The 26,752-nt window shown below is 49.5% G+C and overlaps 2 protein-coding genes across 21 annotated transcripts in view; one reads left to right on the forward strand and one right to left on the reverse strand.

Moving 5' to 3' along the window:
* Positions 1-10,260, forward strand: part of LOC134424662 (rho GTPase-activating protein 7-like) — a 57,205-nt gene extending 46,945 nt beyond the window's left edge. For 17 of the 18 annotated variants that reach the window (XM_063168570.1, XM_063168572.1, XM_063168579.1 and 14 more), the window contains 7 exons: positions 262-426; positions 1,064-1,223; positions 2,533-2,731; positions 4,763-4,982; positions 6,608-6,722; positions 8,772-8,839; positions 9,141-10,260. In XM_063168570.1, coding sequence (XP_063024640.1) covers positions 262-426; positions 1,064-1,223; positions 2,533-2,731; positions 4,763-4,982; positions 6,608-6,722; positions 8,772-8,810 — 898 coding nt within the window. In that variant the 3' untranslated portion in view covers positions 8,811-8,839; positions 9,141-10,260. Of the gene's footprint in view, positions 1-261; positions 427-1,063; positions 1,224-2,532; positions 2,732-4,762; positions 4,983-6,607; positions 6,723-7,095; positions 8,118-8,771; positions 8,840-9,140 lie in introns of all 18 variants that reach the window. The other variant, XM_063168571.1, reaches the window with a different exon arrangement.
* RARS1 (arginyl-tRNA synthetase 1) lies at positions 9,110-25,520 on the reverse strand. 3 transcript variants are annotated; one of them, XM_063168591.1, is made up of 15 exons: positions 25,459-25,520; positions 20,357-20,491; positions 19,681-19,869; positions 16,397-16,508; positions 15,310-15,410; positions 14,777-14,898; positions 14,303-14,423; positions 13,895-14,024; positions 13,456-13,560; positions 12,420-12,598; positions 11,968-12,077; positions 11,264-11,369; positions 10,393-10,565; positions 9,598-9,845; positions 9,110-9,257 (listed from the first exon to the last, which is right to left on the reverse strand). In XM_063168591.1, exons 1-15 carry the CDS (start codon positions 25,501-25,503, stop codon positions 9,148-9,150), a joined length of 1,986 nt encoding a protein of 661 aa, XP_063024661.1. In that variant the 5' UTR covers positions 25,504-25,520; the 3' UTR covers positions 9,110-9,147. The 3 variants fall into 3 exon arrangements, with proteins under 3 accessions (XP_063024661.1, XP_063024662.1, XP_063024660.1); XM_063168592.1 differs by adding an exon at positions 23,926-24,025 and having other exon boundaries at positions 9,110-9,845; positions 25,459-25,509; XM_063168590.1 differs by having other exon boundaries at positions 9,110-9,845.
* Positions 25,521-26,752: the final 1,232 nt, after the last annotated feature.

Below are 26,752 nucleotides of genomic sequence, written 5' to 3' on the forward strand. Positions count from 1 at the left end.
GTCTGCCCTGCAGGTGGCAGGTACTGCTCCACAGGCGCCAATTCTGACCTCTGCTGAACAGGGACACTCATAATCTGCATGAGCACTCAGGCATTGGAGCCCGGGAAACAGTTTGTATTGCCAGAGCCCCTCCTGGGTGGGAAGCACCTTGTTTAAGTGCAAATAACTGCCGGTCATTTAGAGTCTTGGGTGCTTCACAGACGCAGTTAGGAAACAGGGATGGGGAAATGGTCCTAAGGTTAAGCAATATTTGTCCCATAGGCACGGGAAGCAGCACTGGTGTGTGGAAGAGAACCTGGAAGGCCTTTCCCTGCAGACTGATGGCCAGTCAGCTGCCCAGCTGGCCCGCACACAAAAGCTGGCATTGCTGAAACTCACAGCTCTAATGGACAGATATTCCCCGTCCAGTAAGCAGGGCTGGAACTGGTAAGTTGTGTGATATTAAAACAACCTGAGCTGGAAAGAAAGGGGTTGATGTAAGCATGTGAATTTCCTTGTCTGCCTGCATTGCATGTGTTCAGGATGAAGAATTTCATCCTATTAAATTGCCAGCAGCTCTGTGGTTATTTCCATGGCTCCAGGACTTCCTCTGCTGTGGGCTGCACTTTGGCCCCTTGCTGCTCTTACTGATTTTAAGGCACATCATAGTGTCTCTTTAAATTTGCCCAATTGCAGGGCTTTTTCAGAGGACCATCCCAGGGACTGTGGGACTGAGAATCCAGCCCTTCAGCACTGTCTGTTTGAACTAAACCAGTGACAAATTCAGACACTCAGAGGACTTACATACATTTTGTGATAGGGAGCTTGCATTTCAATATAGAAAGAATGAAAAAACCCTGCAGTCCTATGGAATGTATTTCCCACGAGGATGCTTTATTAAAGTTAATTTCAGCAATGAAATGAGGAAGTCATCCCTGTAATTGCTGATTTTCTGTCCCTCCTGGTGCTGTGTGTATTTGGGGCTGTGACAAGGTGCAGCCCAGCCCTTTCTGATGAGTGTACAGCAGCAGCTGCAATGTGCTGCACACCTGGTAAGCTGCATCTACTTGGTTTTCATTTCCAGGACCATACCAAAGTTCATAAAAAAGCCCAAAGCCTCAGACTACAAGGACAAAAATGTGTTTGGGGTTCCTTTACTGCTGAACATGCAGCGGACAAGCCATCCCCTGCCCAATGGCATCCTGCAAGCCCTGGAGTACCTGAGAAGCCACTTTCTCGACCAGGTATGAGCTCAAGGCAGCCCAGAGGAGCTCCAGGGGAGCAGACTCTCTTTCATGCTTTTTTTGGAGGAGTTTTTTACCCCTGAGGCTCTGAATAGGCAGAAGGGTGTAGCTCTGAGCAGGTGGCCTGTGAGGAAATGCCAGTGCTGATCCCCTCTGGGAATGCCTTTAGCCCTGTGCTGTGTTTCTGTGCCTTCCCCCAGTGAAACCCTCCTGGTGCAGGCAGTTTCCAGGCTGCCTTTGCCTGGGGAGGTGTCATGGCTCTGCTCCCCAGGGAGGCAAATCTGCCAATGTCACTGTTCCTCTGTTCTGTGGCTGCTGCTGGTAGTGCCAGAGCTGATGTGAGAATTAGTCTTGTTTCAGCTGAAATGCGCCACTCAGCAGAGAGAAAACATTACAGCACTGCCTGTTACAACTTTTCCTGGAGCTCAGCTGAGTATTTATCCCCTGAGCGGAGATGGCAGAGGAAGTATGTGCTCTATATGGTATTTCCATAGCATAGCTGCAGAAATGAAGACCTTGTGACATGAGGCATATTAGTTAAAGAGAGGACTTTTCTTCCTGTGCTTTGCCATTGTCTAGAAGTGTTATATGATGCCAAAGTGCAAAAGTGACAGTGCAAGTGTTTTTCATGTTGAGGTTATGGTATCCATTCAGTTCATATAAATAAACCAGAGAGTGTAAACACTGCCACAGTGGCACAGAGTAAAACTGTCACCAGACATTTTGGTGGGTTGAGCTCATGGGAAACTCCTAAATCTCGCTGAGTTGACAATCACATTAAATAGAACATCAAATTTTCCCTCCTAATGGCATCTGTCCTTTGCCAGCCTGTGGAAAAATTAGATGTATCAGGTGTTACAGGGAGCTTTGTGGATCTCAGAGTCAGTTTGTGTAAGCCAGCAGCTGATATATGTTTGTGTTTGGTGGACACACAGTGGTGAATTTGAAACTTAGAGTTCCCATGTGTAAACACAGCCTGCCCAAGAGAATGGATATGTGTCAATGGTAGTGATTCTAAAAGGCAAAATAAGTACTTTTGTATGAAATAAAAGCCAAACAAAGATGAAAATTGGTATGTCACAGCTGATTCTGTGGGTACCAGGCATGGCTTGCCTCAGAGAAATGTCCATGTGGCTTCTGATACAAAAGTATTTTGGTGTTCAGTCAATGATACCGAAGTATTTTGGTGTTAAATCCCACTGCCACAGGATATTTGCTGTTAGAAGGAAGGTGAAGGATCACTTATTTATCAAAATTTTGATTCCCAATGACTCCTCTCTTTGCCTCTAATAATTCCTTTTACCCACAGGTTGGCCTGTTCCGAAAATCGGGCGTTAAATCCAGGATCCTGTCCTTAAGAGAAATGAATGAAACCAGCCCAAACAATGTGTGCTACGAGGGGCAGTCAGCCTTTGACGTGGCAGACATGGTGAAGCAGTATTTCCGAGACCTCCCCGAGCCCATCTTCACCAGCAGGCTCTGTGAATCCTTCCTGCACATCTACCAGTGTAGGTACCCAGGGCTGGCATTTCCCTGCTCTCTGGCCACAGGGAATAACACACAGCTTTCCCAGCACTGTCCTGGGAAAGGCTGTGAGGAGATCAGAGGAAAGAATGATAAACAATTCTTAGCCCAACTTGCTGCACCTGGTGTTGTGAACATGTGGAATGTGTTATGGAGATTTGTGTACCTAAGGGTGGTTTCTTAATTGGCCAATGGTGATGGTGTTTTAATTAAAGGACCAATAAAGTCCACCTGTAGTGATCTAGGGTATAAAAAAAGCAATGGGTTTCTTAATAAAAAGGAATTAGCCTTCTGAATGATAGAGTCCATATGTCATCTTCTTTGCTATCCCCTGTACCTAACACTGACATTTTCCAGTGCCTTGGATATCTTAATATCCATAAGGCAGTGGCCAGACAGGACTTGTGCCAAGTTCCCTGCAGCCATAGGGGACAAGGCAGGCAGGACATTTCTGACAAGATGAGTTCCTGTGGCTCTGGACCCGGGAGCTTCCCTTCTGCATCCTCTGAACCAGCTGGTTCTCTTCTCTCAAGGATGAGTGTAAGGAAATGCTGCAGCAGCCTCTTTAAACTGTGCTTTTAAACAGTTATTGCCTTGTGCAAAATTAAGAAATAACCTGGTCTCCTTGTTCATGGCATGGCATAGCTGCTTGAGCAAGAAGACCTGATATATTGATTTATTTCTTTATTAAGGTGCCCAAGAACAGCTGCTGTGAAACAGCTGGGAAATGCCAGCAGCTTTCTGTCTGTGCTCACAGTTACTGTCCTTGAGACTCAAACCAAAAGACTGAGAAAACTCAAAGCTGAAATACTGCATTTAATACAGTTTGAACAGGTTCTATTTCCAGCACTTTGCCCTCAAGGAATTCACTTTCTAAAAGCAGATGGATTGGGGAAGGAGCTTGAAGTAGGGCTGATAATGTTGTTGGGACAGACAAGTTTCTTCTGCTTCTGAGAAAGGGTTTTGAAAGACAAATTGTGAGCTTTCTGAGAGGACTGGATTTGCAGCCTAACCCACGTGGCTTTTATTGACCTAAGTCAGTGAGCAGCTGCTGTTCTGTGTACAGTGTAGGTTCATGGAACTTCTGTTGGGTTTTATTTCATCACCTGCCAGGGTTTTAAAATTTTATCAGAAAATTATTTATCTGTTTGAAATAAGTTTTCTTCTTGCATTCACAAATCCTCCTTTGTAAGGAGATCTATAATTCCCATGTCCAAAGGATTTCTTCCAATTATTGTAATCTGGCCACTGTCTACCTCCTGTCTCTTGTTTTGGGAGAGAAACAGCAAATGCCCAAGTTCTATTCACCCCTCTCACCCATCTTCTGGAGCAAGTGCACAGGTCAAATTACTCTTTTGGAGATAAGAATTATGCTGTTTTCACCAAGTAGTGTGTTTTGTGTGTTCTATGTATGTACCTGAAGGGAAGGACAAGTGATCTTGTGCCCTTTGCAGTGGTGTTTGTTAATTGGAGAAATCCTTGTGCTGGGGATGTACAGCAGGATGAACCAGACCCACACTCCTGCCAGAGCTGTGTGGCCAGACAGTCTCAATGGGGGTTAGTGTGAATTAAAATCTGTTGGCAAAACACTGGTCTCTGAATTGAGTTATCTGAGAGCATCTGTTCTCTTCGTGCTTGAAGCTGAAAGGAAAAGACAGTAGAGCAGCTCCAGAGTATCACTGCAGAGTCATGTTTTATGGGGAGACAGCTCCTTATTTGGATTGTAACTCAGTTCAGGATGTGTTCATTAGCATGGTGTTCAAGATAAATGGCAAGTCAGGCAGCAGCCTCCCTGGGTGTGAACATGCACCTGACAGGCAGCAGGAGAAATGGTTCATGGTTGGTGGGATAATGGCCTTGCCTTGTCTGCTGTGAGCTCGGGACAAGGAAATGGATGAACCTACAGGCTCAGGGCCCTGCTGGGGACCCTGTGATGGGTGCTCCTTCTGCAGGTCACGAGGGGTTTTTGTCATGGTTTGTGTTTTCAGGATTCTTGTCATGTTTTGTGTTTCCAGACGTGCCGAAGGACGAGCAGTTTCAGGCTGTCCAGGCTGCTATTCTCCTCCTCCCAAAGGAAAACAGAGAAGCTTTGAAAATCCTCCTGTTCTTCCTGCGAGACGTGGTGGCTTTTGTTGAGGAGAACCAGATGACCCCAACCAACATTGCTGTCTGTCTGGCTCCTTCTTTGTTTCACCTCAACACCCTGAGGCGGGACAGCTCCTCCTCCTCTACCAGGTATTGGCACTGCTGCTGTCCACAGTGCTCTTGCTGGAGCAGTGCTTTCTGTGGCTGGCCTGGGCTCAGTGTCTGATTTTGAGGGGGAAATGGGCTGTGTGTGACATGGGTTTGCCTTCAGTCTGGTTGCTGAGGTGCAGCAGGAGCTGCCTGCAGTGCATGGAGCAGTGTGGTCACTCTGCCCAGTGCAGAGGCTGTGCTAAGGCCCCATTGTGTGCTCCTGACCATTCTCTGTGTGTGTTTCCCTCACCCCTGGCTGCCCAGGACCCCAGCATGTGGCTCATTGCTAGCCTTAAAGTGCTGCTGGCCATTGGAAATGTGCTACTGCACTGCCCACCTGAGTCCAGGTGAGGCAGCTGGTTCTGCTGGGTGATAAGGGCATCATTCCTGCCAAATTGAGCCAGGGGATTCTGTAAATTTATCTTAATAAGTAAAAGTATCTGGGTTGCATAACACCCCCTGTCTGTACGTGCAGGGAGGAAGGTGCCCTTGGGCCAAAGCAGACAAATAATCTCTGAGAGCATTCGTGCCTTATCTGGCTCCTGGGGCAGGGCTGTGTGCTGTGCTGGTGCTGCTGGGCTGTGGACAGACAGACAGGGCAGGAGAGCTCAGCTGGCTGAGCAGGGAGCATCGTGCCCCCGACAGCACAGCGAGCTGAGCGCTCACTTGGGGATCTGCAGGGGAGGACAGTCCCAAAGCAAAGCTGTCAGATGTGCTGTCAGGCTCTGCATAGCACAGGGGAAGGGAAAGAAAGCACTGAGGATTTTCTTTTCAATGTCACAAAGCATCAGAAAACACCTCAGGCATTGCTGTGCTGAGCTGGCACACAGGGGAGCCAGGGGCCACCACCAGGGCGCCTGGGGAGGGGGTGCAGGGGGGGCAGCAGGTCCTGCTGCATTGCTGGGCTGTCTGAGCTCCTGGGAGCCACACTCTGGGGCTTGCTCCTCTTTGCTTTGCATCAGAGCTGCTCTGAAATGTTGGCACCAAAGATAGCAGTGGGGTTTTCTCTTTGTTGTCAGTGTTTAGAAGGCAGGATGCTTTGAAGCTGTGGCTCTGCTGTAACTGTGCATTAATGCCTTGGTGCAGGGTTCCCACTTCAAAGGGTTCCAGCTGACAGGTCTGACTCTGAGGAGCAGCACTCAGGACTATTATCTTCCACCCAATTTTCAAGCCCTTTGGCAGGAATGTACATAGATAAAAGTTTCAGAAGCCAGGACTAATGATGTAATACCACTAGCATGAATTAAAAGAGGGGACTGTTTTTGAAATGTGTTGGGTGTGGTTTGGGCTAAAGGATTTAAAAGGTTCTGCATGGGTTTTGCAGGTATCAAAGGAGCTTGATATTGCTGTAAATAAGCTTGGGGTCATTGTTGTTCTTGGCCAAGTGTGTGATGGTGTGTTTGGGGAATAAATTCCTTGACTTGCCCTTCTTGGGTGTCCATTACTACTGGCCAGTAGTGCCCTGGACACCTTTGGGATGTGCTGGGAGGGAATTGACCTTCAGTGGTCACACTGCATTAGCCATTAGCCCTGCATGGCACAGTGCAGATCCTTCAGTGCAGAGTGTTTTGTGTGGTTCCCAGCACTTTGCTCACTCAGCCTCCCTCTCACCTTCCCCTCTCTAGGTCCAGCCAGAGGAAGTGCAGCCTGGGGAAGCCAGACCAGAAGGAGCTGAACGAGAACCTGGCAGCAACGCAGGGCTTGGCCCACATGATCATGGAGTGCAACAGGCTCTTCCAGGTACATCCCTCACTGTCACCCAGCAAAGCTCTGGCCATCCTGGGGGGAGGCTGGCTTGGAGCAGCAGCTGGGCAATGTCCCTGCCAGCTCTGCCTGTGACAGATGGGCACCCTGCTGCTGCCACCAAAGGGAAAATGAGTGTCATGATTGCACTCCTCCATCCTCAGCGTGATGGGACTTCACTCCATGGGCTTGGGGACAGCTTAGAGAGCACCTGTGGGGCAGTGGCTGCCACGTGCCCTGGCAGGGAGGCCCTGGCCATCCCTGCTGGAGAGTGGGTTGAAGTTCTGCTGCTGGGGCCTGGCCAGAGCAACAGCCATGCCTGTGCCTGGCCATTGACCCCAGTGATCTGACCCTGGACCTTGGCCCACAGACTGACTTCCCAGCCTGACCGTGCCTTTGCTGTCATTATGGACTTGCCTGGTGATCCTTACACTGTGGCTGACCCTGGTTGCTGTCCCTGGACCTGATCCTGACCTCCCTTCCTGGCTGGCTCACCTTCCTGGCTCCACCTGGGACCTCATCGCCGTGGCTGTGTCTGATGGCTGTGTCTGATGGATGTGTCTGATGATCTTTTACTCTTGGCTGACCCTGGCTGCCACCTCTGGCTCAGCCCCAGCAGTGTGGGACAGGGCAGCTGCCCTGCCAGCTCTGTTATCCCACCTGACCCTGGCCCCTTTCCCTCAGGGGTGCTGTCCACACTCCAACAGCCAGCTCAGACCTTCTGATGCTCTGCTCCAGCTGTTTGCCTGGGCAGGGGACACTGCCCCACGGCCCCCTGCACTGACACATGGCCCTGCCCCAGGGCTCCCCCAGCACTGACTCCACAGCCAGTGCCTGGCCTCTGAGTGACACAGCTGAGGGTCCCAGGGCTCTGATCCCTGCATGCCTCAGTCTGCAGCCCAGACAGGGCTCCTAAGTGCCCCCTCCACCCCCAGCCCAACCACTGCCCCTGTTTGCCCAGCAGGGGCCTGAACCCTGTGCCGAGCTCTGAGGTGTCAGGGTGCCCTGACAGCCCTGCCCTGCACGCTCAGGTCAGCCCTGGCAGCACAGCCCTGTTCCTGGCTGCATGGCCCCATGGAACAGCCCATGGGAGCTCTGGGCTACCCCTGCACACACGGACACCCCACAGCCCTGCTGTGACCACTGCTGCCCCTCGCCCCGGGGTGCTGAGACGCAGGGATTGCCTGCAGAGGGCTGTCCCCTCCTGCTGGAGGCCACAGCTCAGCGTGGCAGCCCCTGCCATGCCCGTGCCTGGAGGAACACCTGGGTCTGCTGCTCTGGCCCCAGAGCTGGACTGGTCACTGTGGCCACCGCTGGACTTCTGCCCCTGAGGGGGCCCCGCGAGCAGGACCCGGCTGGCACCGCTGCCACCCAGCCTGCCAGCTGGCACAGGTAGGGTGGGACAGGGCCTGGCTCTGAGCCCCGGGGGCAGGGAGAGCTCCATGGCACGGGAAGGGCACAGGGGGCACAGCACACGGCTGGGCAGCTGGTGACATGCATGGCTGTCACCCTGCTGGCAGCAGCGCCGGGCCTGGTGGGTTTGCGGGCAGTGCTCAGCCACGGGGAGAGTGTGTTTGCATGGGTCTGCACTTGGTGAAGTGCCAGCTGGTGCCCACCACATCAGGTACTGAGCAGCTGTGAAAGCTGAGCCCTCCCCAGCGCTCTGCACATGGCAGAACCTGATACAGCTCTCTGTATATACAGATATACATATATATATATATATATATATACATACACATATGTACACATGCATGTCAGTGAGCACCTGCATCAATGCAGCACCTTCTCTCCAGTGGTACCACAGCTGCATTTTTGTGCTGCTTTAGGACTCTGGAAGTTTTCTCAGGAGGCTCACAGCAGAGCCTCTAACAAACCCCAAGGCAAAGGCAGGAGCTGTGGCTCCTTGTAGCTGCCCACCATTGATATGCACTGCACAAAGAGTTTGCAACTCTGTAGGGATTCAAAACATTGCTGCTGAGGGGAAAGGCATTTCCCTTGTGTTTTCCTCAGAGGGAATGTAGTTTAACTGATCTGCTCCTCCAGGTAAAGCTGCTGCCTGCCTCCCTGCACCATCACAGATGACATCAAAGGCTGGGTGACCTGCACCTAAGGTAAAGTGGATGGAGGGAGTATGGATCAGAGTATTGCTGGCTCTGGGAGTGTGGGTGGGTGGAGGGTTCCCTGGAGGTACCTTTGGGTGTTCTGAGTTCAAGGGCTTTGGCTCCTGCACTGAGAATTGCTCTGAGCTGTGCTCACAGCCACTTGTCTGCCTCTGTATCTGCAGCTACTTAAGCCACATTCCTTTTCTTTCCTTTTCCCTCCCCTCTCTGCTTTTTTTTTCCCTTAGCACAACCCCACTCCAACAGATAGAGAGAACTGCAGTTGTTTAGTCCCTTTATTGTCATTCCACAGGGAACTGCTACATCCTCTGCACAGGCTTAATGCCCAGGATGTCGAATCCTTTGGCCATGACGGTGGCAGTGGCTTCGCACAGCAGCAGCCTCCACATGTTCACCTTCACGATCTGGCCTGGAAAACACAGACACAGGAGCTGGAGAAGCTGCTCAGAACAACAGTACACTTCCACAGGGGAAGCCCCTGCGCCCAAAACCAGGCCCTGGATGGCACATGGAACCCTTCCTGCTCTCCCCAAGCCAGGCAGACTGACCACCCCTCCTGTTTGCAGGTGCCTGGCTGCTCCCAGCTCTGCTCAGCCTTCCTGCTCAGTCATAACACAGTCTCTGTCAATCCTCCCACATGGACACAGCAGTGTGACAACAGCCTTTCCAACACAGGGTAACACCCTGGAGCTGGATGTAACCACAGGATGTGACACAGGCACACACAGCACCCCCTGGCCAGCACTCACCAGTCTGCCTGTCCTTCTCCACGCAGTAGCAGCTGTCATAGAACTCAGTGAAGGTGGTGGCCAGCTCATACAGATAGTCACAGAGTGTGTGCAATAACAAGTCCTCCAGGATCTTCTGCAGGATCTCAGGAAACCTCAGGATGCACTTGCCCAGCTTCCACTCCTTCTCATGGTCGAGGACAAGCACCTCCTCCCTGGCTGCCTTCCGCAGCATCTGCTCATCGATGTTGGCCAGGCGAGCAATGGCCCTGGAAGGGTCCAGAGCAGAGGCTGCTTGTGAGGGTCCCACTGCCCAGCCTGCCCAGCCTGCCTCAGGGCTGATGGCCTCCCCTGCCCAGTCCTGGGTGACCAAAGAGGACAGTCAGCCCTGGATCCAGGAGGGCACTGCAGAGGAACAGGGAGGGATGGGCTCAAGGCACCTGCATCAGCCAGGACAGCTGATACTGCCAAGCAAACCAGGGCTCAGGCTGCCAAAAAACTGGGGTGTGGCAATACCTGAGCTAAGCAGCTGCTGGAACACATCCTTTTCCAACCACCTAAATCCTCTGCTTCCCAGGAACTCCCACAGTTCCCTCCCTGGGCTGTGTGTCACACAGAGGAGCCAGTTTGGGTGGCACTGGACACATCGTGTGCAATGACAAATAAAACCTTGTCCGTGGTGCATACCAGTGTAGCTGGCTTCTCTTACAAACACCCCCAACAGCACTGGTGTGACTGTCACCCCTTGGCCCACATGTCCCTTTGTGACACAGCTGCAGAGAGCACCAGCTCCTGCAGCTCCAGCACCCCTCTCACCTGATGCGTGTGAAGGCATAGAGCAGATAGGCAGCTGTGTTCCCTCGGTCATCCAGCATCTTGTCAAAGGAGAACACGTAATCATTGAGCCTGTTGTGGGACAGATCTGCATATTTGATGCATCCAAAAGCCACTGATGTCTGGGCAGCTTTCAGCTCTTCTGGCGTCAGGACCTGGTGCAATTTGCAAACAGACAAGAGTCAAGAGGAAGAATGAAGCACAGTGCACAGCCCTGGCCTCTCAGCAGGGCTCAGGAGGAGAGCCCAGGCTGCTGAGGGCATTCACCCACCTGGTGCTCAGTTCACACACACTTCTCTGCCTCAGGGCACCAGACAACCCCACACACACCCCTCACTTCTTCAGCAATCCACTGGCACCACAGCCCTGCCAGGTTAGGGCTGACTCCCTCTCCTGACAGCCCAAGGACCTCTGTGCCCCACAGCCTGCCAGTTGTGATGTGCTCTGCTCCTGCTTCTTACATGTACATGGAACAAATGTTGGTTGCCCTACCCTTATGGAGCATTTTGGTCAGTCCAAACACTTACAAACACCTCTCTGCTGGAACAGTGACAGCAGGGCAAAGCACTTTGTGCCTGACTCCTATGAGCCCTTTAGAGATTCTCAAGGTTTTGTTTTTTTTCCTTGCTTCCTCATGTTCCTGTTTAAAAAGGGACTTTTCCCTTCCCCCTACACTACCCTTCCCAATTCCACTGCCCCACACTGTGCTTGGTCTTTCTGTTACATTCCATGTCCCACACTACCCAGTTCTCTGCAGGCAGCAAGACAGGAATCTCACTAAGCAATGCAGAGACCATAAGTCTGTGAACACATCTGGGAAGTTCTCAGGACAGAAGCAATCTGTCACAAGTACCTTGTCCCGTTCCTTGTCCTTCAGCTTGTCCATGGCTCGTTTCAGTCCCTCCTCCAGCAGGTCTATGAGACGCACCGTGTCCCCTGAACGAGTCTTGAACTTCTTCCTGAAAACACACAGCCAAAATGAGCACCTGCATAACAGGCAAAACACTTCCACCCTCTGCCTGGTGCCCAGCAAGCTTAGGGAAACAGCACATGGCAAATCTTTTTGTATTGAAGGAATTGCCATCACATGGACAGCTCCAAAAATGAGAGAGCACCCACAGCATGGTCAGCAGGAATGGCCACGAGGGACTCAACAGTGAGAACTGTCCAGTTCCAGGCATTAAGCAGCACACAACAGCAGTACCAGACTTCTCCCAACTTTTTGTTTTATCTACCATGGAGGTAGAGAGTAATGAAAATCATGGCCTTTACCACTGCCATCATCTCCCAGTGCCACATGAGCTTCCACCACCCAATCCAAGTGCCAGGCAGCAAGAGCCAAGCTTGAGAGGGAATGTGACCACAGCAGTGACTGTGTGGCTCAAGGACAATGACACACAACACCATGACACAGTTACAGGTAACAGCACAGGAACCAGTGCTTTCTTTTGGTGTGCCACATACATATTTGTCAGTGAATGAGAGCAAATCTCCTGCATTCACTCAAACTTTCTCTCCAAGGTACAGACAGAGGAAAAAGTACACCCAGACACTTACTTGTCTTCTCCCAACACCACTCCAAAGGCAGCATGGGCCACTCTGGTGACTTTGGGATCATACCAGCCAATCATCTGTCCAGCTGCAAACACTGTTTGGAGATGCACAGACTGCAGGAAAATAAAACACCAACAACTGGTTTTCAATCCACTCCTCTGGGTGCAGTTTCTTCATAGCTTTATCCTAGCCACAATGATGCTCTCACAATAAGACTTAAAGTGTTTCCAGTTCCACAGACAAATTCTGCTTTGAAAAGTTTGACCTTTTCAAGAGTTTTCCAGCTCTACAGAAGCAGCAACTGGCAGATTCCCATCACTGCTCAGATAAGGAGTAAATACACCAATCACACTGAAGACCCCGTGGTGTTCTACCCGTGTTACTGATGCATCCATCATTTCACACACTTTGTGCTGCCCAGCACCAGCAGTTACAGCAGAGGGTGCTGAACTCACCTGGCCACTATCAACAACGTAGATGAGGATGTCACCCTTCTCTTCACACAGCCTGTGCTTCAGAGCAGCCAGGTCTGACGTGTCATAGGTGTAACCCCCGTCTGATTTCATGATTGTCAGCGGGACTGAGAAACCCGGCACGAACACGACCTTCCTGCCATCATCAACCTGCACAAATCCTGCCAAAGCATGGAAAACATTCTGTGGTGAACCACAGCAGGGAGCCTCTGGGCCAGCAGCAACACCTCCCCTCCCTGCTGCTCTTCCCCAGGAAGAAAAGGCCACACACTCACATAATCAAAGATATGAAAATACCTAAATGAGAACTCCCTTGTCAACTTGTCCAGCACTTCCAGAACTATGCACAAGTGACCAGATCTGCATAAATGTGGCCTTACCAGGAAGGACCTAATTCAAAAACTCCCATCATTTGCATCCAGATCTGCCTGTACAGCCACAAACCCATCACAAAATATGGCATTAAAGGCAACAGAAACTCTACAGAGGTATGATGAGGACTCTGCACAGAGTCTTTCTGAGGCGAGACAGTCAGAACACTTGAGATGGTGAGACTCAAGAACTGCAAATACAGACAGGAACACATAAAACCAGAGACTTTTTATGCTGCACTTGGCTTCTTGCCAGTTTCAAAGTCAACATGATCCCAAAATCCCACTGTCTTCACAGAGACTTCTCAGACAAAGTCCCCACAGTCACAACACTAAGACTGGGTAGTCTGTCATATATTGCTCCTTGACTGTTTACTCAGAATACAATAAATTCCAGTAGTACCCTGTGCTACTGCCTACAAATATCACAGGCAAACTGCTTTTGATATCAGCAAGAAAGATTTAGGCCTCCTGAAATGAGGAAAAGCCACAAAATGTCCTCTTAGGATATGTGGCTGAGGAAAAAAGCAAAGATGGGGAAGATGCAACTTGAAAAGCATCAGCCCTAAGCCCTGCTGAATAGGATTAACGTCACCATGCCCATCCTCACAGCTGCAGAACTTCTGATCCAAGACCAAAAGCCTCACCTTTATCTTCAAATTCTTTCACAATGTCTTTCATCATGTCATGGTAGAAGGATTCCCCTCTCTCAATGATTGTGATGTCCAAACAGTTGTAGATTTTCTGGAATTCTTGAGGGAAACAGAACATAATACTTACATTAAAGGCACATAGTGAGAACCAGTGGCATGTTCCACCAGAAGCAGTGGGTACAGCAAGACCCAAAAAGCATTATCCATTTCTTGGTCAAGGCATCAGACTAGGACTCAGGAGAGAAAAAGATTTAGCTGCAAGTCTCCACTTAAGACAGCCCAGTACTTTGGTTGTACTGGCTTTTTGCTTTCAGCTGCTCTTAGCAGTGTGGCAGTGATTTTCAAGGGAAAACAGAAGGGTGTGCTCAGACATAAAGTGAGGAAAGCCACACTGCTGTACAGCTGAGACATGATTCCAGATGTGTGAAGTCACCTCTGCGTGACACATCACAGATGAGATTCCAGGCTTTAATGAAGTCAGGGTTTTTGCTCTGCAGCAGCACCACACATTGGTAAGCTCTCTTCTTAAACTCCTCCTCTGTGTCAAACCTCTGCTTGGATTCCTGCAGGGAAACACATGGAAAAGCACTGCTTTCTGCCCTGAAACAAACCACCACACAGAACAGGCTCTCCAATATGCTCATCTCTGACAGAAAGGCTGTGTGTGTGCTTAGAAAGGCCTTTGATCATGCCCCACACAGACAGTTCAATACCAGATACCACAATTCATCACCCCATGGCTGGTTAGCACAATAATCTACTAACAGTGACTTAATTCTTTCATTTCTCCAAAACTATGCTGCAATTTGTAAAGCTCCTAAATCTGCTTTGCTACACATACCTTGTAAAAAGCTTGGAGATCCCCAATGGGAGGAGAAACACTTAAGTAATCTGGAAATTTGTCCTGGAGGTGAGCAATGAGCATTCCAAACTGGGTGCCCCAATCTCCTAAATGGTTCAACCTTGGAACAATTGAAGAAGATAGTAATAATAATCTCTTAAATATATGCTTTAAAATACACACATTTTAAAAATATATATTCTAAAGGAAACACGCATAATGCCAAACATAATACCAGAAACCCAAACAAACATAATACCAGAAACCCAGCCCGGGCACGCTCCCCAGTTCCACTGCACTGAAGCTGCTGCTCACCTTGATTCCTCACCCTGCTACACTTGCTCTGCTTAGTATCAACTACCCATAAAGGGTTATTTGCTATGTGCTTATGAACTAAGACAAATACAGAGCAGAAGAGAGAGACAGGACGGCACAAAGAGCCCAGCAAGCCCAGCACAGCAGGCAGAGCCTCACCTGAGAACATCATAGCCCACGAACTCGAAGAGGCGGCACATGCTCTCCCCGATGATGGTGGAGCGCAGGTGCCCAACGTGCATCTCCTTTGCAATGTTGGGGGAGGAGAAATCCACCACCACCTTGGGCACAGAACCAAAGGGACACAGGAATGAAAGGCCATTCCCACACCTTCATGTGTCTGATCTGGGTTTTGTTAGGGGGAGCAGTGGGAAGGAGAATCACCCCTGCTGACCCTCAGCAGGAACATCAGAGTGAGCGTTGTGCAGCACAGCTGAGGGTCAGGGATCACTCCCAGAGTGACCTGGGCACCACCCCGAGGGAGCCCCATCCCTCAGCCACCAGAGACCACAGCAACTACAAGTGATCCACCCCATGGCCCCCAGTTCCTCTGCCACATCCCACATACTCTGCTCTAACACCCTGCTGACATGGACATCTGCCCAGCACATCCCTTCAGGGGGGAATTTAAAAGACACTGCAGTCCAGAACATCTCCCCTGTAGCAAGGTGGCTATGTGCTTACTGCTGTACCTTTTTCCTTTTGCCAATAGCTGGTGGTTGAACTCCATTGATCAATAAACTGCTCAGCTGCTTCGACACAAAATCCTTTCTCAAGTGGACGTTGATAAAACCTTTGCAGAAAAAAACCAGCAGTGAGTGCTGGGGCTGCAGAAGTGCCTCAGATTGTTTTTTGTTTCTTTCCCCCCCCTGGATTTCTGTTTTCATGCATCAAGCACAAGAGCACATCAAGTCAGCTTGACAAAACATTTTTCAGTCACAGGACAACAAAGCTGTCACTTGAAGACAATTTCTGTTCCCAGATTAGAAGAGTCTGTTCACATCACTACAGCCTTTACTGCAGGAGTCAGATGCTGCAAGCTACACCATTGACATAACTCCTTTTGTACACTGTCACTCAACAATCAATTTACAGAAACTATTTTTTGTGAGAAAATAAGTCATTTGGTTTCCAGAATGCAAAACCAAATCCTGCTTTATATTTTATTAAAAATTAATATCCTAAAACATATAGTTTCATCTGGGATAATTCATGTTCATGGTATGGCACTGTCTTACTTCTCCTGCTTCACAGAGCCAATGAACAAGCTCTAGCTCTAAAAGGGCTGTGCCAGGGGATTTTTGTGTTTGTGCTGAAGCCCTAAGGAATATCAGGGACAGCCCTGGATATCAGGGACAAAACATGCAGCAATTAATAACCTCCATGCTACTCCAGCTTCTCAGTTCTGAGAGGACAAGGTCTCCTCACCATGCAAGCAACAGCAAGAAGGGCTGTCCATTTTTGCTGTGATTTCCTGACTGTGGCTTTCTTCCCATCACCAATACTGAAAGAGGAAAAGCTGCTCCCTTAAGGATCAGTGGACAAATTGCTAATTAAAGGGCTCATCATCATACCTGCCAATTTTAATACAGAAGTAGATTCTCTGCTGCTGCACAAGTCTGAGTGCTACAAAGCTCACCAAGACAGAAGAAGCTAATCCACTGTGAAACTGCAGTTTTAAAGCACAAAACACTGGAATTCAACTCAGCTTCCCTCTCACAATACAACTGCCCTTTTTGCTTTAAGACATACAAAGTGTGTAAAATGAAAGTATCTTACCAGGACCAGCAATTTCAACCTTGTCAATGCATTCATTGGCAGGAATGTTTTTTACTATTTTCTCTGCAATTTCTCGTGGGCTAACCTTCTGTTCCCTGGTTTTGAGCAGTATCTGGAACACAACAAAGATCAAGGAAAATTCAGTCCTCTGAGCAAAACATCACAGATACTGAAGCACTGAAACATCCTCATGGTCCTTCATAATACAGAGATGCACACAAAGAGAAACATCTCTGGCCAGTTTTACAGATTAGATCAGTTCTCCACAGCACAAACCTGACTGGACCCAACATTCACCTCCTCCTGCTCAGACCTCCTCCTTCTTTCTATGTCAGAAGAAAATCTCCAAGCCTTTTTTCTAAAACCTGCTAAGTGCTTTGGTAAATTTATGTTTTTCTAAGCTAGTAAAAAGGGACAAACCCTTTAAAAAGCAACATAGCTGGCACAGTCCTTCAATGCTTCACAATCCTGTTGATCAGTCTCATGGGTGTCCTCAGCTCTGCCAGCATTCACATTTGAAGTTCTGAACTGTGCCTCCAGCAGATGCTGAGTGTGGTTTCAGAGCAGGTCTGTTTATTTATGATTAAACACAACCAAAGCAAACTGCCTTCAGTCCTGTCTTAGTCTCAAGCTTAATAAATAAATAAGTGAATAGATTAATAAGTGAATAAATAAACAAAATCCAACAACCCAAGCAAACAAAGATAATCCCAGCACTACCCAATTTTCTTCAAAGAGCATCAGAAAAACTGCTGTTAAAGTAGTTTTCCTTTTCCCTTGGAGACATGAGCAGCCCACTGTGAGGAACTCAAAGAACAGGACACAAGTTTACATACAATGATAGTATCAGAGTGGTTTGAGTTGGAACAGACCTTTGAAGATCACCTAGTCCAACTACACAACTTCCCTGTCCATTCCCAAAGCATCTTCTCACATAGCTTTTTGTAAATCTTACATAAACACCCTTTAGGAGGATTCTGTAAGCTAGCCCAACCCATCCCATGCCAAACACTACATTCACACTTGTATAAAATTAACACAAGTATTTGTTTCTGAGCACATGATTTTCTGGTATTACTGTGATGTGTTTGAAAACAATCCCACTGAGGCCACAAAGATGATGGAGCTCTTTGTCAACTCAGAATTTACACTCACCGCTTGTATTTGCTAATTTACAGTCTGCTTTAAAATGTATTTCTACTAAAGTTTCAGTTTTCTGTTTAACCTGTCATACACAGGATCCTTACAAGATGGTAAAGGCTTAAAAAAGGGCAAGAAAAACAAACCTCAGTAGCTTTAGTGTTACTCAAAGTGTAAACTACAGGAAAAATAAATGCAAACCCAGATTATGGGCATGTTACACCAGATTACAGGCACGTCATGTGAACCATTCCAGAAATGGCTACCACACTCCTGTTGGAGCTCCTGGCTGAAGTCCCAAGCATTAATATGCTAATGAGCTGCCAGGAAAACAACAGGCATTTGTGAGGGTCCTTTCCACATCAGCAGCCTGCAGGGAGAGGCTGCTGCTTGGCACGTACCAGCGCTGCCCCAGTCAGGGCACTTCCCACTCTGCTGGCAGTCCCAGTGACCCTGACCCGTGTTCCAGCTCTGCCTGGGGGACACCCTGTGAAGACCTGCACCACAGCCAAGCCCCTAAAACAGGCTGACAGAAAGTCCCAAGCTGCTGCTCTCATCCCTGGCTCTGCCATGCTGACACACTGCCTGTGTGAGCACAGCCCCAGCCCCGTGCACTCCCTGCCTGCCCAGGAACAAACTCCTCAGCCAAGGCCAGCACTAGGAACTCTTTCCACCAGCACAGCTGACAGCCTGGAACTCGAGCCCTGGCTGGAAGGGGACTGATCAGACACCCAGTTATGTGAGCCACGCCGTGCTGGGAAGCCTGGGCTGCCCGAGCATCCCGACCGCGAGTTAATTGGGGTAACGCAGCGGTCAGGGAGCGGCAGTGCAGTCACCCAGGGTGGCACCACACTGCCAACATGCTAATGAGACTGAGGGGAGACACGGGCCCTGGGAGGGCAGTTCTGCCTGGCACCGCAGCCCAGAGCCTGCTGCCTGGCACGTATGGTGCCCCTGCTGCCCCAGCCACGCTCACTGCACGGGGACAGCTTGGGACAGCAGAGCTCCACCGGTGGCAGGACAAGTTCAGTGTCACAGCTGCCAGTCTAATGGGTTAATAAAGGTTAACTGACAACAGGAGGTGTAAAAAGAGGAGTTGCTTCTGTTTAGATTGCCAAATAAAAGATCTGTAATTACAAAGTGTCTACTTAGTCACCCAAAGGCATCAGTGCACTGAAAGTTTGGGTGTTTCAGCACCCAAGTTAGAACACACTACACCTTCTTTCTCCCACACCTCCTGGATTTACTTCAGCACAGTCCCGGCCCACTGAGCTGGCTGAGCAACTGCTGAAGTGTCTCTGATTCTATTTAGGTTCTCTTTGGTCAAGCTGCCTGTACCCAGGGAATTAGCAAGAGATGCTAAATAAAGGACTGAGCCAGAGGAGTGTGAAGGGTAGTGCCTGAACAGCAATCCACACCTTGGCTGGGCTCTGAGAAAGCACTTCCTGAGCACACCCAGGCCTGACAATGCCCAGAGCCTTCTGGCTGGAGCTCAGGGAGGGCACTATGGGATGTAAGACACATGGATCCAAACTCAACAGAGCACACAGGGCAGCACCTGGGCCCCTTTGCTCTGCTGTGTGTGTCTGTGGGCAGGAGGAAACCACAGCACCCACAGCAATGGGAGGTGTGAGCCCGGAGGGGCAGCTGGAGATGCCCCTTTGTCACCTGCCCTGTGAGAAGGGGGTATGTGCACACAAAAATGTGGATATATTACACTTTTCTGGCACTAGAGAAGAGCAGTTAGAGGTATGCAGGTGTTTCTCAAGATTTTGCAATTCTCTAGAATCATGATTTATTGTTTTGCTGTTTTCAGTTCCAAACATACAACTCACTAATTGGTAGTTAATTGCACATCATTAGTAAATCGATGCAGCACTTAAATCCTGATTTGATTTAGATCCCACGAACCAAGCAGATTTTCTGTGCCACACACATTAACTCCCTCATACCAGGCAGCTGAACAGAGATTTAAAGGCCAGCTCTGTAAAGGCCAATGCTTCCTTTAAAATGCCATTCAACACTCACTCAATTCTCAGCCCAGAACAAGTCTCATATTGCAACTCTCACTGTACTATCCCTTAGCTTCCAACAGACAACATCCCCATTTTGGCTTCTTTGTTGAAAATGTTTACATCATTTACCTGTGATATGCCCATGGCACTGTTACACTGGTAATCCCCAAATTTGGGCTGCTGACTGGGTGTCACCACCAGAGGAGGGTTTTCTAAGTCTGGGTAGGCAGCCTGAATGGCAGCTCCAAAGATCTCCTGGAGACAGCTGTTGATATTAATCATGCTTTTGGTTGATTTACTTCTTTCCTCTTGAAGGCTCTGAAAAAGAAAACCACCAAAATCCAGAAGGCTAATTTCCCAACATCTGAGAAAAGTTACATCCCACTTTTCTCCTTGGCTGCCTGGCAAAGCACAGCTGACAGATTTGGCTGACACCTCTAGGCACAGGAGCAATGTATACAACATAAAAATCACATGATTCTCCTGCTGAACCTCCCAGCACAAACCTTCCCCTGACTGCAGGGCTGCATTACTTCTCACACCTGTGCTAGTGAGCCTGGGACAGATCTCAGCTGGGCCAGCTGGTCAAAAACTGCCCAAGATATAACCATGTGGGCTTACTGATCTACTGACATCTTCCATAAAACAGATTCCTGTTCAAAGAATCAAGAAATATCTGACGTGTCACCAATTAACGTGTCAGAATGCAGAGCCAGCATGCTGTCACACATCACCACTTATTTAGCTTGTCCTAATGACAACAAAAAAACCCACAAGGTCCAGCAATGATTTTTGATTCCCTTACCTTCTTTAGGAAGTTTAGCCGGTACTTGAGTTTTGCGTTTTCGTCTCGCAGCCCTTCCAAACTCGGGGAGACTCCCAAGCACCCAAAGTTCTTCAGACGCTCAATTTCTGCACTTAACAACTTGATCTCGTTTTCCTGAAAAGAAATTTGAGTTGTCACACAGTAATTCCTGGAGAGGGGACAGGAGGTGAGGAGCTGCAAGATCTCAGGCACAGTGCTAGTTTGCCTTGGAAAGGTAACAGCAATGATATGTAAGGTGATTAATTCCAAATAATATTTGAAGATTTGTTTCTAGTTGTGTGAAAAACCAAGGATTCTGAAATACTCTTTAAAAAGGCAGTGAGAAAATATCAAGAAAGAAGTACAAGAATGACAACAAGATAGGCTAATGAGATAGTCCCCAAATAAACACTTTCTCCAGCTTTAACAAAGATATCAAATTATTTGACTCAAAATTCCCTTTAGCCTGTTTCACCATCTCACAGGCCACAGCTTCAAAGGAGGAAAGACAAGCTCAAACCCCACCCAGAGACAGGAATGCCAAAGTAGTGTGCTGCTCCACAGGGGCATTTCTGCAGGGTGCACCCACTTCCACCTGGCTACACAACCTTTCCTGCCCTGTCCAGGAAGGAAATGTATGTCTTCTCCCTTAAAACTGACACAAGGCATTCAGGAGCACTTGGGAATTTCAGGAGGGCCTCTATGTTCCAAACACACTTCCCTGTGTCCCACCAGACTTCACAGCTCCAACTCAGAACAATCTGTCAGCAGCTGCTGCAAGGAGCAGGAATCTTCCTCACCCCACACCCTAGAGAAACCAAACAGCTGAAGTTTCATCTCTGTTGTCCATCTCTTGTCCTCCCCATAACAGGCTTTGTGCCCTGAGACACAGGGCTGGCTCTGACACAATGCTGGAGGCTCCTCAAGGTTTGAGGGCCTTGGTGCTGCTATGGAGGGGCAGTGAGCACTGCCCACCCTGGCTTGTCACCCCCTTGGCTCCCTCAGCCAGGCTCTCCTCTGCCAGCATTTCCACAGCAGGAAGCAGCTCAGGCTATTATTGCAGGCCACCAAACCTTATCAAAAAGGACTCATTTACTTTGCTGCTCTCCAAACAATCAGACTATTTAATTAGGAAAAAAAATGGGCCATTGAATCTCTTGGTCTTGTACATCCACCTGAACAACAGCTCCCAGGAATGCTGCTGTAACTGCACATGCTCAAAAACCCAGGCTGAGGCAACACAATCTAAAGATTGGCCTATTTGTGGGCCAAGCTGAAAATCAGTACCTTTGAGGTCAGTCTTCAGTTGTGCTTCAGTTTATGGCACACTTCTGTTACAACCTCAAGGTCTCCTCTGCTACAGAGGAGAACACAATGCTGCTTCCTGCAGTTTGGATGTGAAGAAACAGGACTTTGAGAAAAAAACCACAAACCTATAACAAATCCTCTGGTTTGGCATTTACACAACTAAAATCACTGAACAGCACAGCTGTACCTTATAAGCAACTCACTTCAAATAGTCCCATTTCAGTTTTTCTTTACAAAACTCGAGGCAGGTGTCCCAAAAATCAATTTTTCTGTCATTTACATACATACACAAACTTTCCCCCATAAGCAACAGCAAATAGATTTGTTCATTTTCAACTTTTCTTCCTGGCCTGATTTGGTAGCATTTCACAAAGACCCATTTGTAAAATCTTCTATACTTCAAGTTAAAAAACAGCACAGGAGATTTCACTGTGTTTTTACAGCTGTGTCACTCTAAGTTTCAGTGCCATTACAGTGACATACATAAATCATCCCCCAAGCCTAGAATGTGCTTTAAACATAAGTGCAAAGGTATCTTCAGCCCCTAGTATCACATAATCTGTAAATTCTGTGTCCACACATATTATCATCCCTCTAGTGAAGTCACCAGCATCAGGACAGGGCTCCAGGTCCCCAAGGACAGTTCTGCATTGAAGGCAAACATTCTCCAGAACCAGAAAATCACATTCTGCTTTTGAAACTAAAATCTCTGCAGGTCCAAGCCAACCAGCAGCTCACAATGCTCCTCCTGCATTAGAAGATTCCACCCAAGTTATAACTGGGTTTTTTCAGTACCACTGACAAGCTTTACCAAAGAGGAATCTGAGTTGGATTTTCCTACATAATCACAAACACCTCTGGCCACCCAAGGGAGGACTCACAGGAGGTGACATGACCAGTAACCCACCAGATGTTCTTTCCATCCTGTTACACCAGAGGTGAGGACAAGGAAAGAGGTTTATCCATGTGCAGGGTCAGAAGCCAGAACCACAGTGCCCAGGAATCACCCACCCCTGGGCAGACATGTGGCCCAAAGAGCTCCTTTACAGGGTGACTGTCATCACTTGGATTTGGCCAGGAGATGAAAAACTCTAAAATACTGCCACAGTTCAGCAAGTCTCATGTACTTTTTTCCCATGACTGCATCAAACCAGCAAATTCCCAGCACTGGCACCTGGAGGCATTCAGGATGGCCCCATTTCAGATTGGCCAAGCCCAGACTGTCACATTTTTCTCTCCTGTTTAGTGCTCCCCTTCTTCAGAAATTTCCATCAGGAGTCCTTATGCTGTTACTTGAGTGTGAACTGAGAGCAAAAGGTTTCACCATGGTGGCCAAGCTGCCTACCCCAGTGCTGCTGCTGCCATTTCAGTCTCCCTTATATTGTGCTCATCAACAGCTTATAAAGATGATGAAATGAAGTCTTCATTCAAAAGGACCCAGCAGAAAAGCCTGAACTCAGCAATGCTTCCAGAACTGACCGGGCTGAGGTCTCAGCAGCTGGGCTGGGACAGCCACACAGCTGAGCACAGCTTTCATTTCCAGACCGGCAATGGGGGCACCCCTGCTCTGGGAACACCACTCAGCACTCTCCTCTCTCCAGTGAGCAGTGACAGGAGACAGGAAAATGGAATGCAGCTGTATCAAGGGAAGTTCAGACTGGTTCAGAAGGGTTCCTCGCTGGGAGGGTGCTGGTGCACTGAAACAGCCTCTCCTGGGAGGTGGTTGTGGCACCAAACCTGTCAAGGTTCAAGGAGCATCTAGAATATGCTCTTAACAATATGGTTTAGTTTTAGATAGTCCTGTGAGGAGTGGGGAAGTGGACTTGATGATCCATGGGTCTCTTCCAACTTGAGGTATGCCATGGGTCTGTGACTCCTACACCCATAACCATGTTGTTGAGCTTGCCTGGAAAAAAGGTCTTCAGATGTTTACATCAGAAATGCCTCTCACCACAGCACCCTGTGATAAAGTTAATTCTCTACCAAAGATCTGTGAATGCTACATGTTATTGAAAGGATATGAATCCTACATTCTTCCTAAAAAACAAACCACTCTACAAAACTTCAGCTAAGCCTTGTAACAACTCCTCTCTCATGATACCATCCAAGTGAGGAAGAGAGACAATGCCAATGCACCTCTGATCTAGAAGATGTGTGACTGAGAAAAGGAAGGGAAAAGCTGCTGTTCAGGTCAGGAGGTGCCACCTCCTGGTTTATTCTACCTGCACTCTCTAGCACAACTTGTCAGTAAAGGGTCATACCTGATGACCACCTCATGAGGAGCTGTGGGAATTACATGAGGCCATGCTGACATCTCCAAGGGCTCTTTGCTCAGCTCAGTACTAGAAATCTTCCCCTCACCTGTGAATACAAAAAAACTACAGCTTTTTCAAAGGACCAAAATCATCCTTACATTTTTCCTTAGCACATAAGACTGTCTTCCAAGAACCCGACTTGAGCAGGTGGGTAACATGAAACTTGCACAGGCTTCTGTCTCTGGGCTTTAACATGATAGAACTTTTCTCATCAAAAGAAAAAATCATAAAGGAGAGAAAATGGCCTGAGAGAGCATGGCAAAGGGAGCAGAACACCTCTCTTCCTTCCCCTCCTTGCCTCCTGCTCAATTTTATCTCTACTCCTACTCTGCCAAGCCCTGCTGAGCTGGCTAAGCACACACTGCTTGCTCTTTGTTGGGTTATTTTCCTGCAGGCTGGCTCCCCACAGGCTCCAGGGCATGCTGCAGCTGGAAACAGGGAGCATGTGGCTTGGAGTGACAGGCAGAGTGAGGCTCAGTAATTCTGCATGGCCTCCCGGAGTCGAACACTCCTGCTCCCTCCTGCTCTGCTTCCAGTGCCTGGAACCTGCTTAGGGACTGCTGATCAAGCAGCAGCGACAACAACAAAGGGAGAACCACCTCGCCAGAATACCTGAGATGTCCTTCCTCTCCTAGCAGCAACAAAGGACAAAGGGAAAATCAAAGGCAAGGAGCTGCACAGATTCAACTGCCAGATTTAAGATCTCATTGCCTGTCATATATTTGTGAGCAGGAAGCACACTCCAAAGTTGCTCAAGAGCACACAAGTATGGCAGGCAAGAACCCAAAGGCCAAAGTCCAGGAGCTCTCAGCTGGATGCTCCTGAGGCAATGGGCAAGGCATGAGAAGTGACCCTGGAGGAGTCACAGCTTTCCTGAAGCTGCCTCTGCACCCACTGTCATTGACCAGGACAGACCTGGCAGTTCTATTTTCTATTACTATGGTCACTGAAAAGGCAGAGGTGTCACCACATTTTCCCAACCCTAAGCACCTTGTGGCTGCAGCAAAGCTGTTCACCAGCGTGCCAGCACACAGGAGGCGCATCCCTCCCCGGCTGCCCAGGGCCCCGGGACCCGCCGGGCGATCCCTGCCCGGCCAGAGCACGGCACACACGGCACCGGGGCGGTGACACCCGGTTCTGCCGACGGCTCTGGAAGCATTTTCGGAACGCTGCCGCGATCCCGCCCTGGGTGTGAGACAGGGCAGCAATGGAGCCCAGCCCTCAGCCCGGCACCGACGGGAGCAGCCCAGGAAGCCCCTCAGCCCTGCCCGCTCTCCGCGTTCCCTTCCCAGACAGAGCTCCCGCTCCCGCGGTGCCCAGCCACCCGCCGGGGCTGCCGGCACTGCGCGGGCTTCGGTACCGGGGAGCGCTCCCGGGGCTCGCCCGCCACCTGCGCCCCGCGGCTGTGCCGGTCGGGGCTGTCCCGGTCCGTGCGGTGCCGTGCCCGGCTGTCCCGTCCTGTCCCGTCCGGCCCCGCACCTGCCGCGCCAGCCTCGCCGCGGACTGCGCCACGCGCGCCTCCATCCTCGGGCGGCCGGAACCGGGACCGGCAACGCGGGAACCGGAAAGCGGCCGGAGCGGCGCGGCCGCGCCTGCAGCGCCCCCGGGCGGCGGGGAGGAACCCGGAGGGGCAGCACGGCACGGCCCGGCCCGGCACGGCCCGGCCCGGCACGGCCCGGCCCGGCACGGCCCGGCCCGGCACGGCCCGGCCCGGCACGGCCCGGCCCGGCACGGCCCGGCCCGGCACGGCGCGGCACGGCACGGCGCGGCACGGCACGGCGCGGCACGGCACGGCACGGCCCGGCTGCCCTGGGAACAGGGGCGGCCTGGACACCTGCGGCGTGAGGGGAACGGGAACGGTGTGAAAAACGCATGTATTTTATGATTGGCTTTTCGCAAATATTAAAATGAATATTATATGTGTTGTGTTTTAAGTAATGCTGGATTAATTCTCTTAAGTACTGTGTTAAATATAGTTTTAGGTTATAAAAATTGTTAAAATAGAAACGATTCTATGTAGGATACTTTTTTTAAAGAAAGGACTCGCAGTGAGATAGCAGCCACAGGACACCTGAATCTTTCAGAGAAAGAGAATTTATTGCCCTCTTATCAGAAGAAACTAACTTTTTCCCGCCTCGAAGGCGCTGTTAGTATTCAGAGGAAGAAGCTGGCGATGCCCAGACAGAATCCTGTATTTGAATGGAATTTATGCATCATGTACGAGGTGTATGACTGTGCTGTTGTTTTTAAGGTGTCTTTTGTTCACAGGTGTCTTTTTCGGGCTTGTGCTGCCCAGAAGAAGGTACCTGGACGTCCATAACTCTTTGTCTCTATTGCCTCATATTGTCCTAATTCAAATTGTCCAAATTATTGTTACTCTAATTGTATTACTATTTTTATAACCATTTTATTACTATTAAACTTTTAAAATTTTAAAAACAAGTGATTGGCGTTTTTCACAAACAGGAAAGGGAACGGGAAAGGGAAAGGGGGAATGGAAAGGGAACGGGAAAGGGAAAGAGAAAAGAAGGCAGAAGGAAAGAGGGAAGAGCACCCCCACACCCTCCCCATTCCGTGTCACCACCCAGCACTTTGAGTGTCCCCTCCCCAGCAGGTGGGTACAGAATGGGCACAGGGAATGTCCAGCAGGGAGGAAAACCAGCGATTTCCCAAGGGAACGGCTGGACTATGTCAGGGAGCTTGAGGCCAGAGATCAGGGAAGGTTCTGGTTCCCCAAAGGGTGCTGGCACTGCCCAGGCTCCCAGGGAATGGC

This window comes from Melospiza melodia, chromosome 14 (genome assembly GCF_035770615.1).
Source record: "Melospiza melodia melodia isolate bMelMel2 chromosome 14, bMelMel2.pri, whole genome shotgun sequence".
NCBI lineage: Eukaryota > Metazoa > Chordata > Aves > Passeriformes > Passerellidae > Melospiza > Melospiza melodia.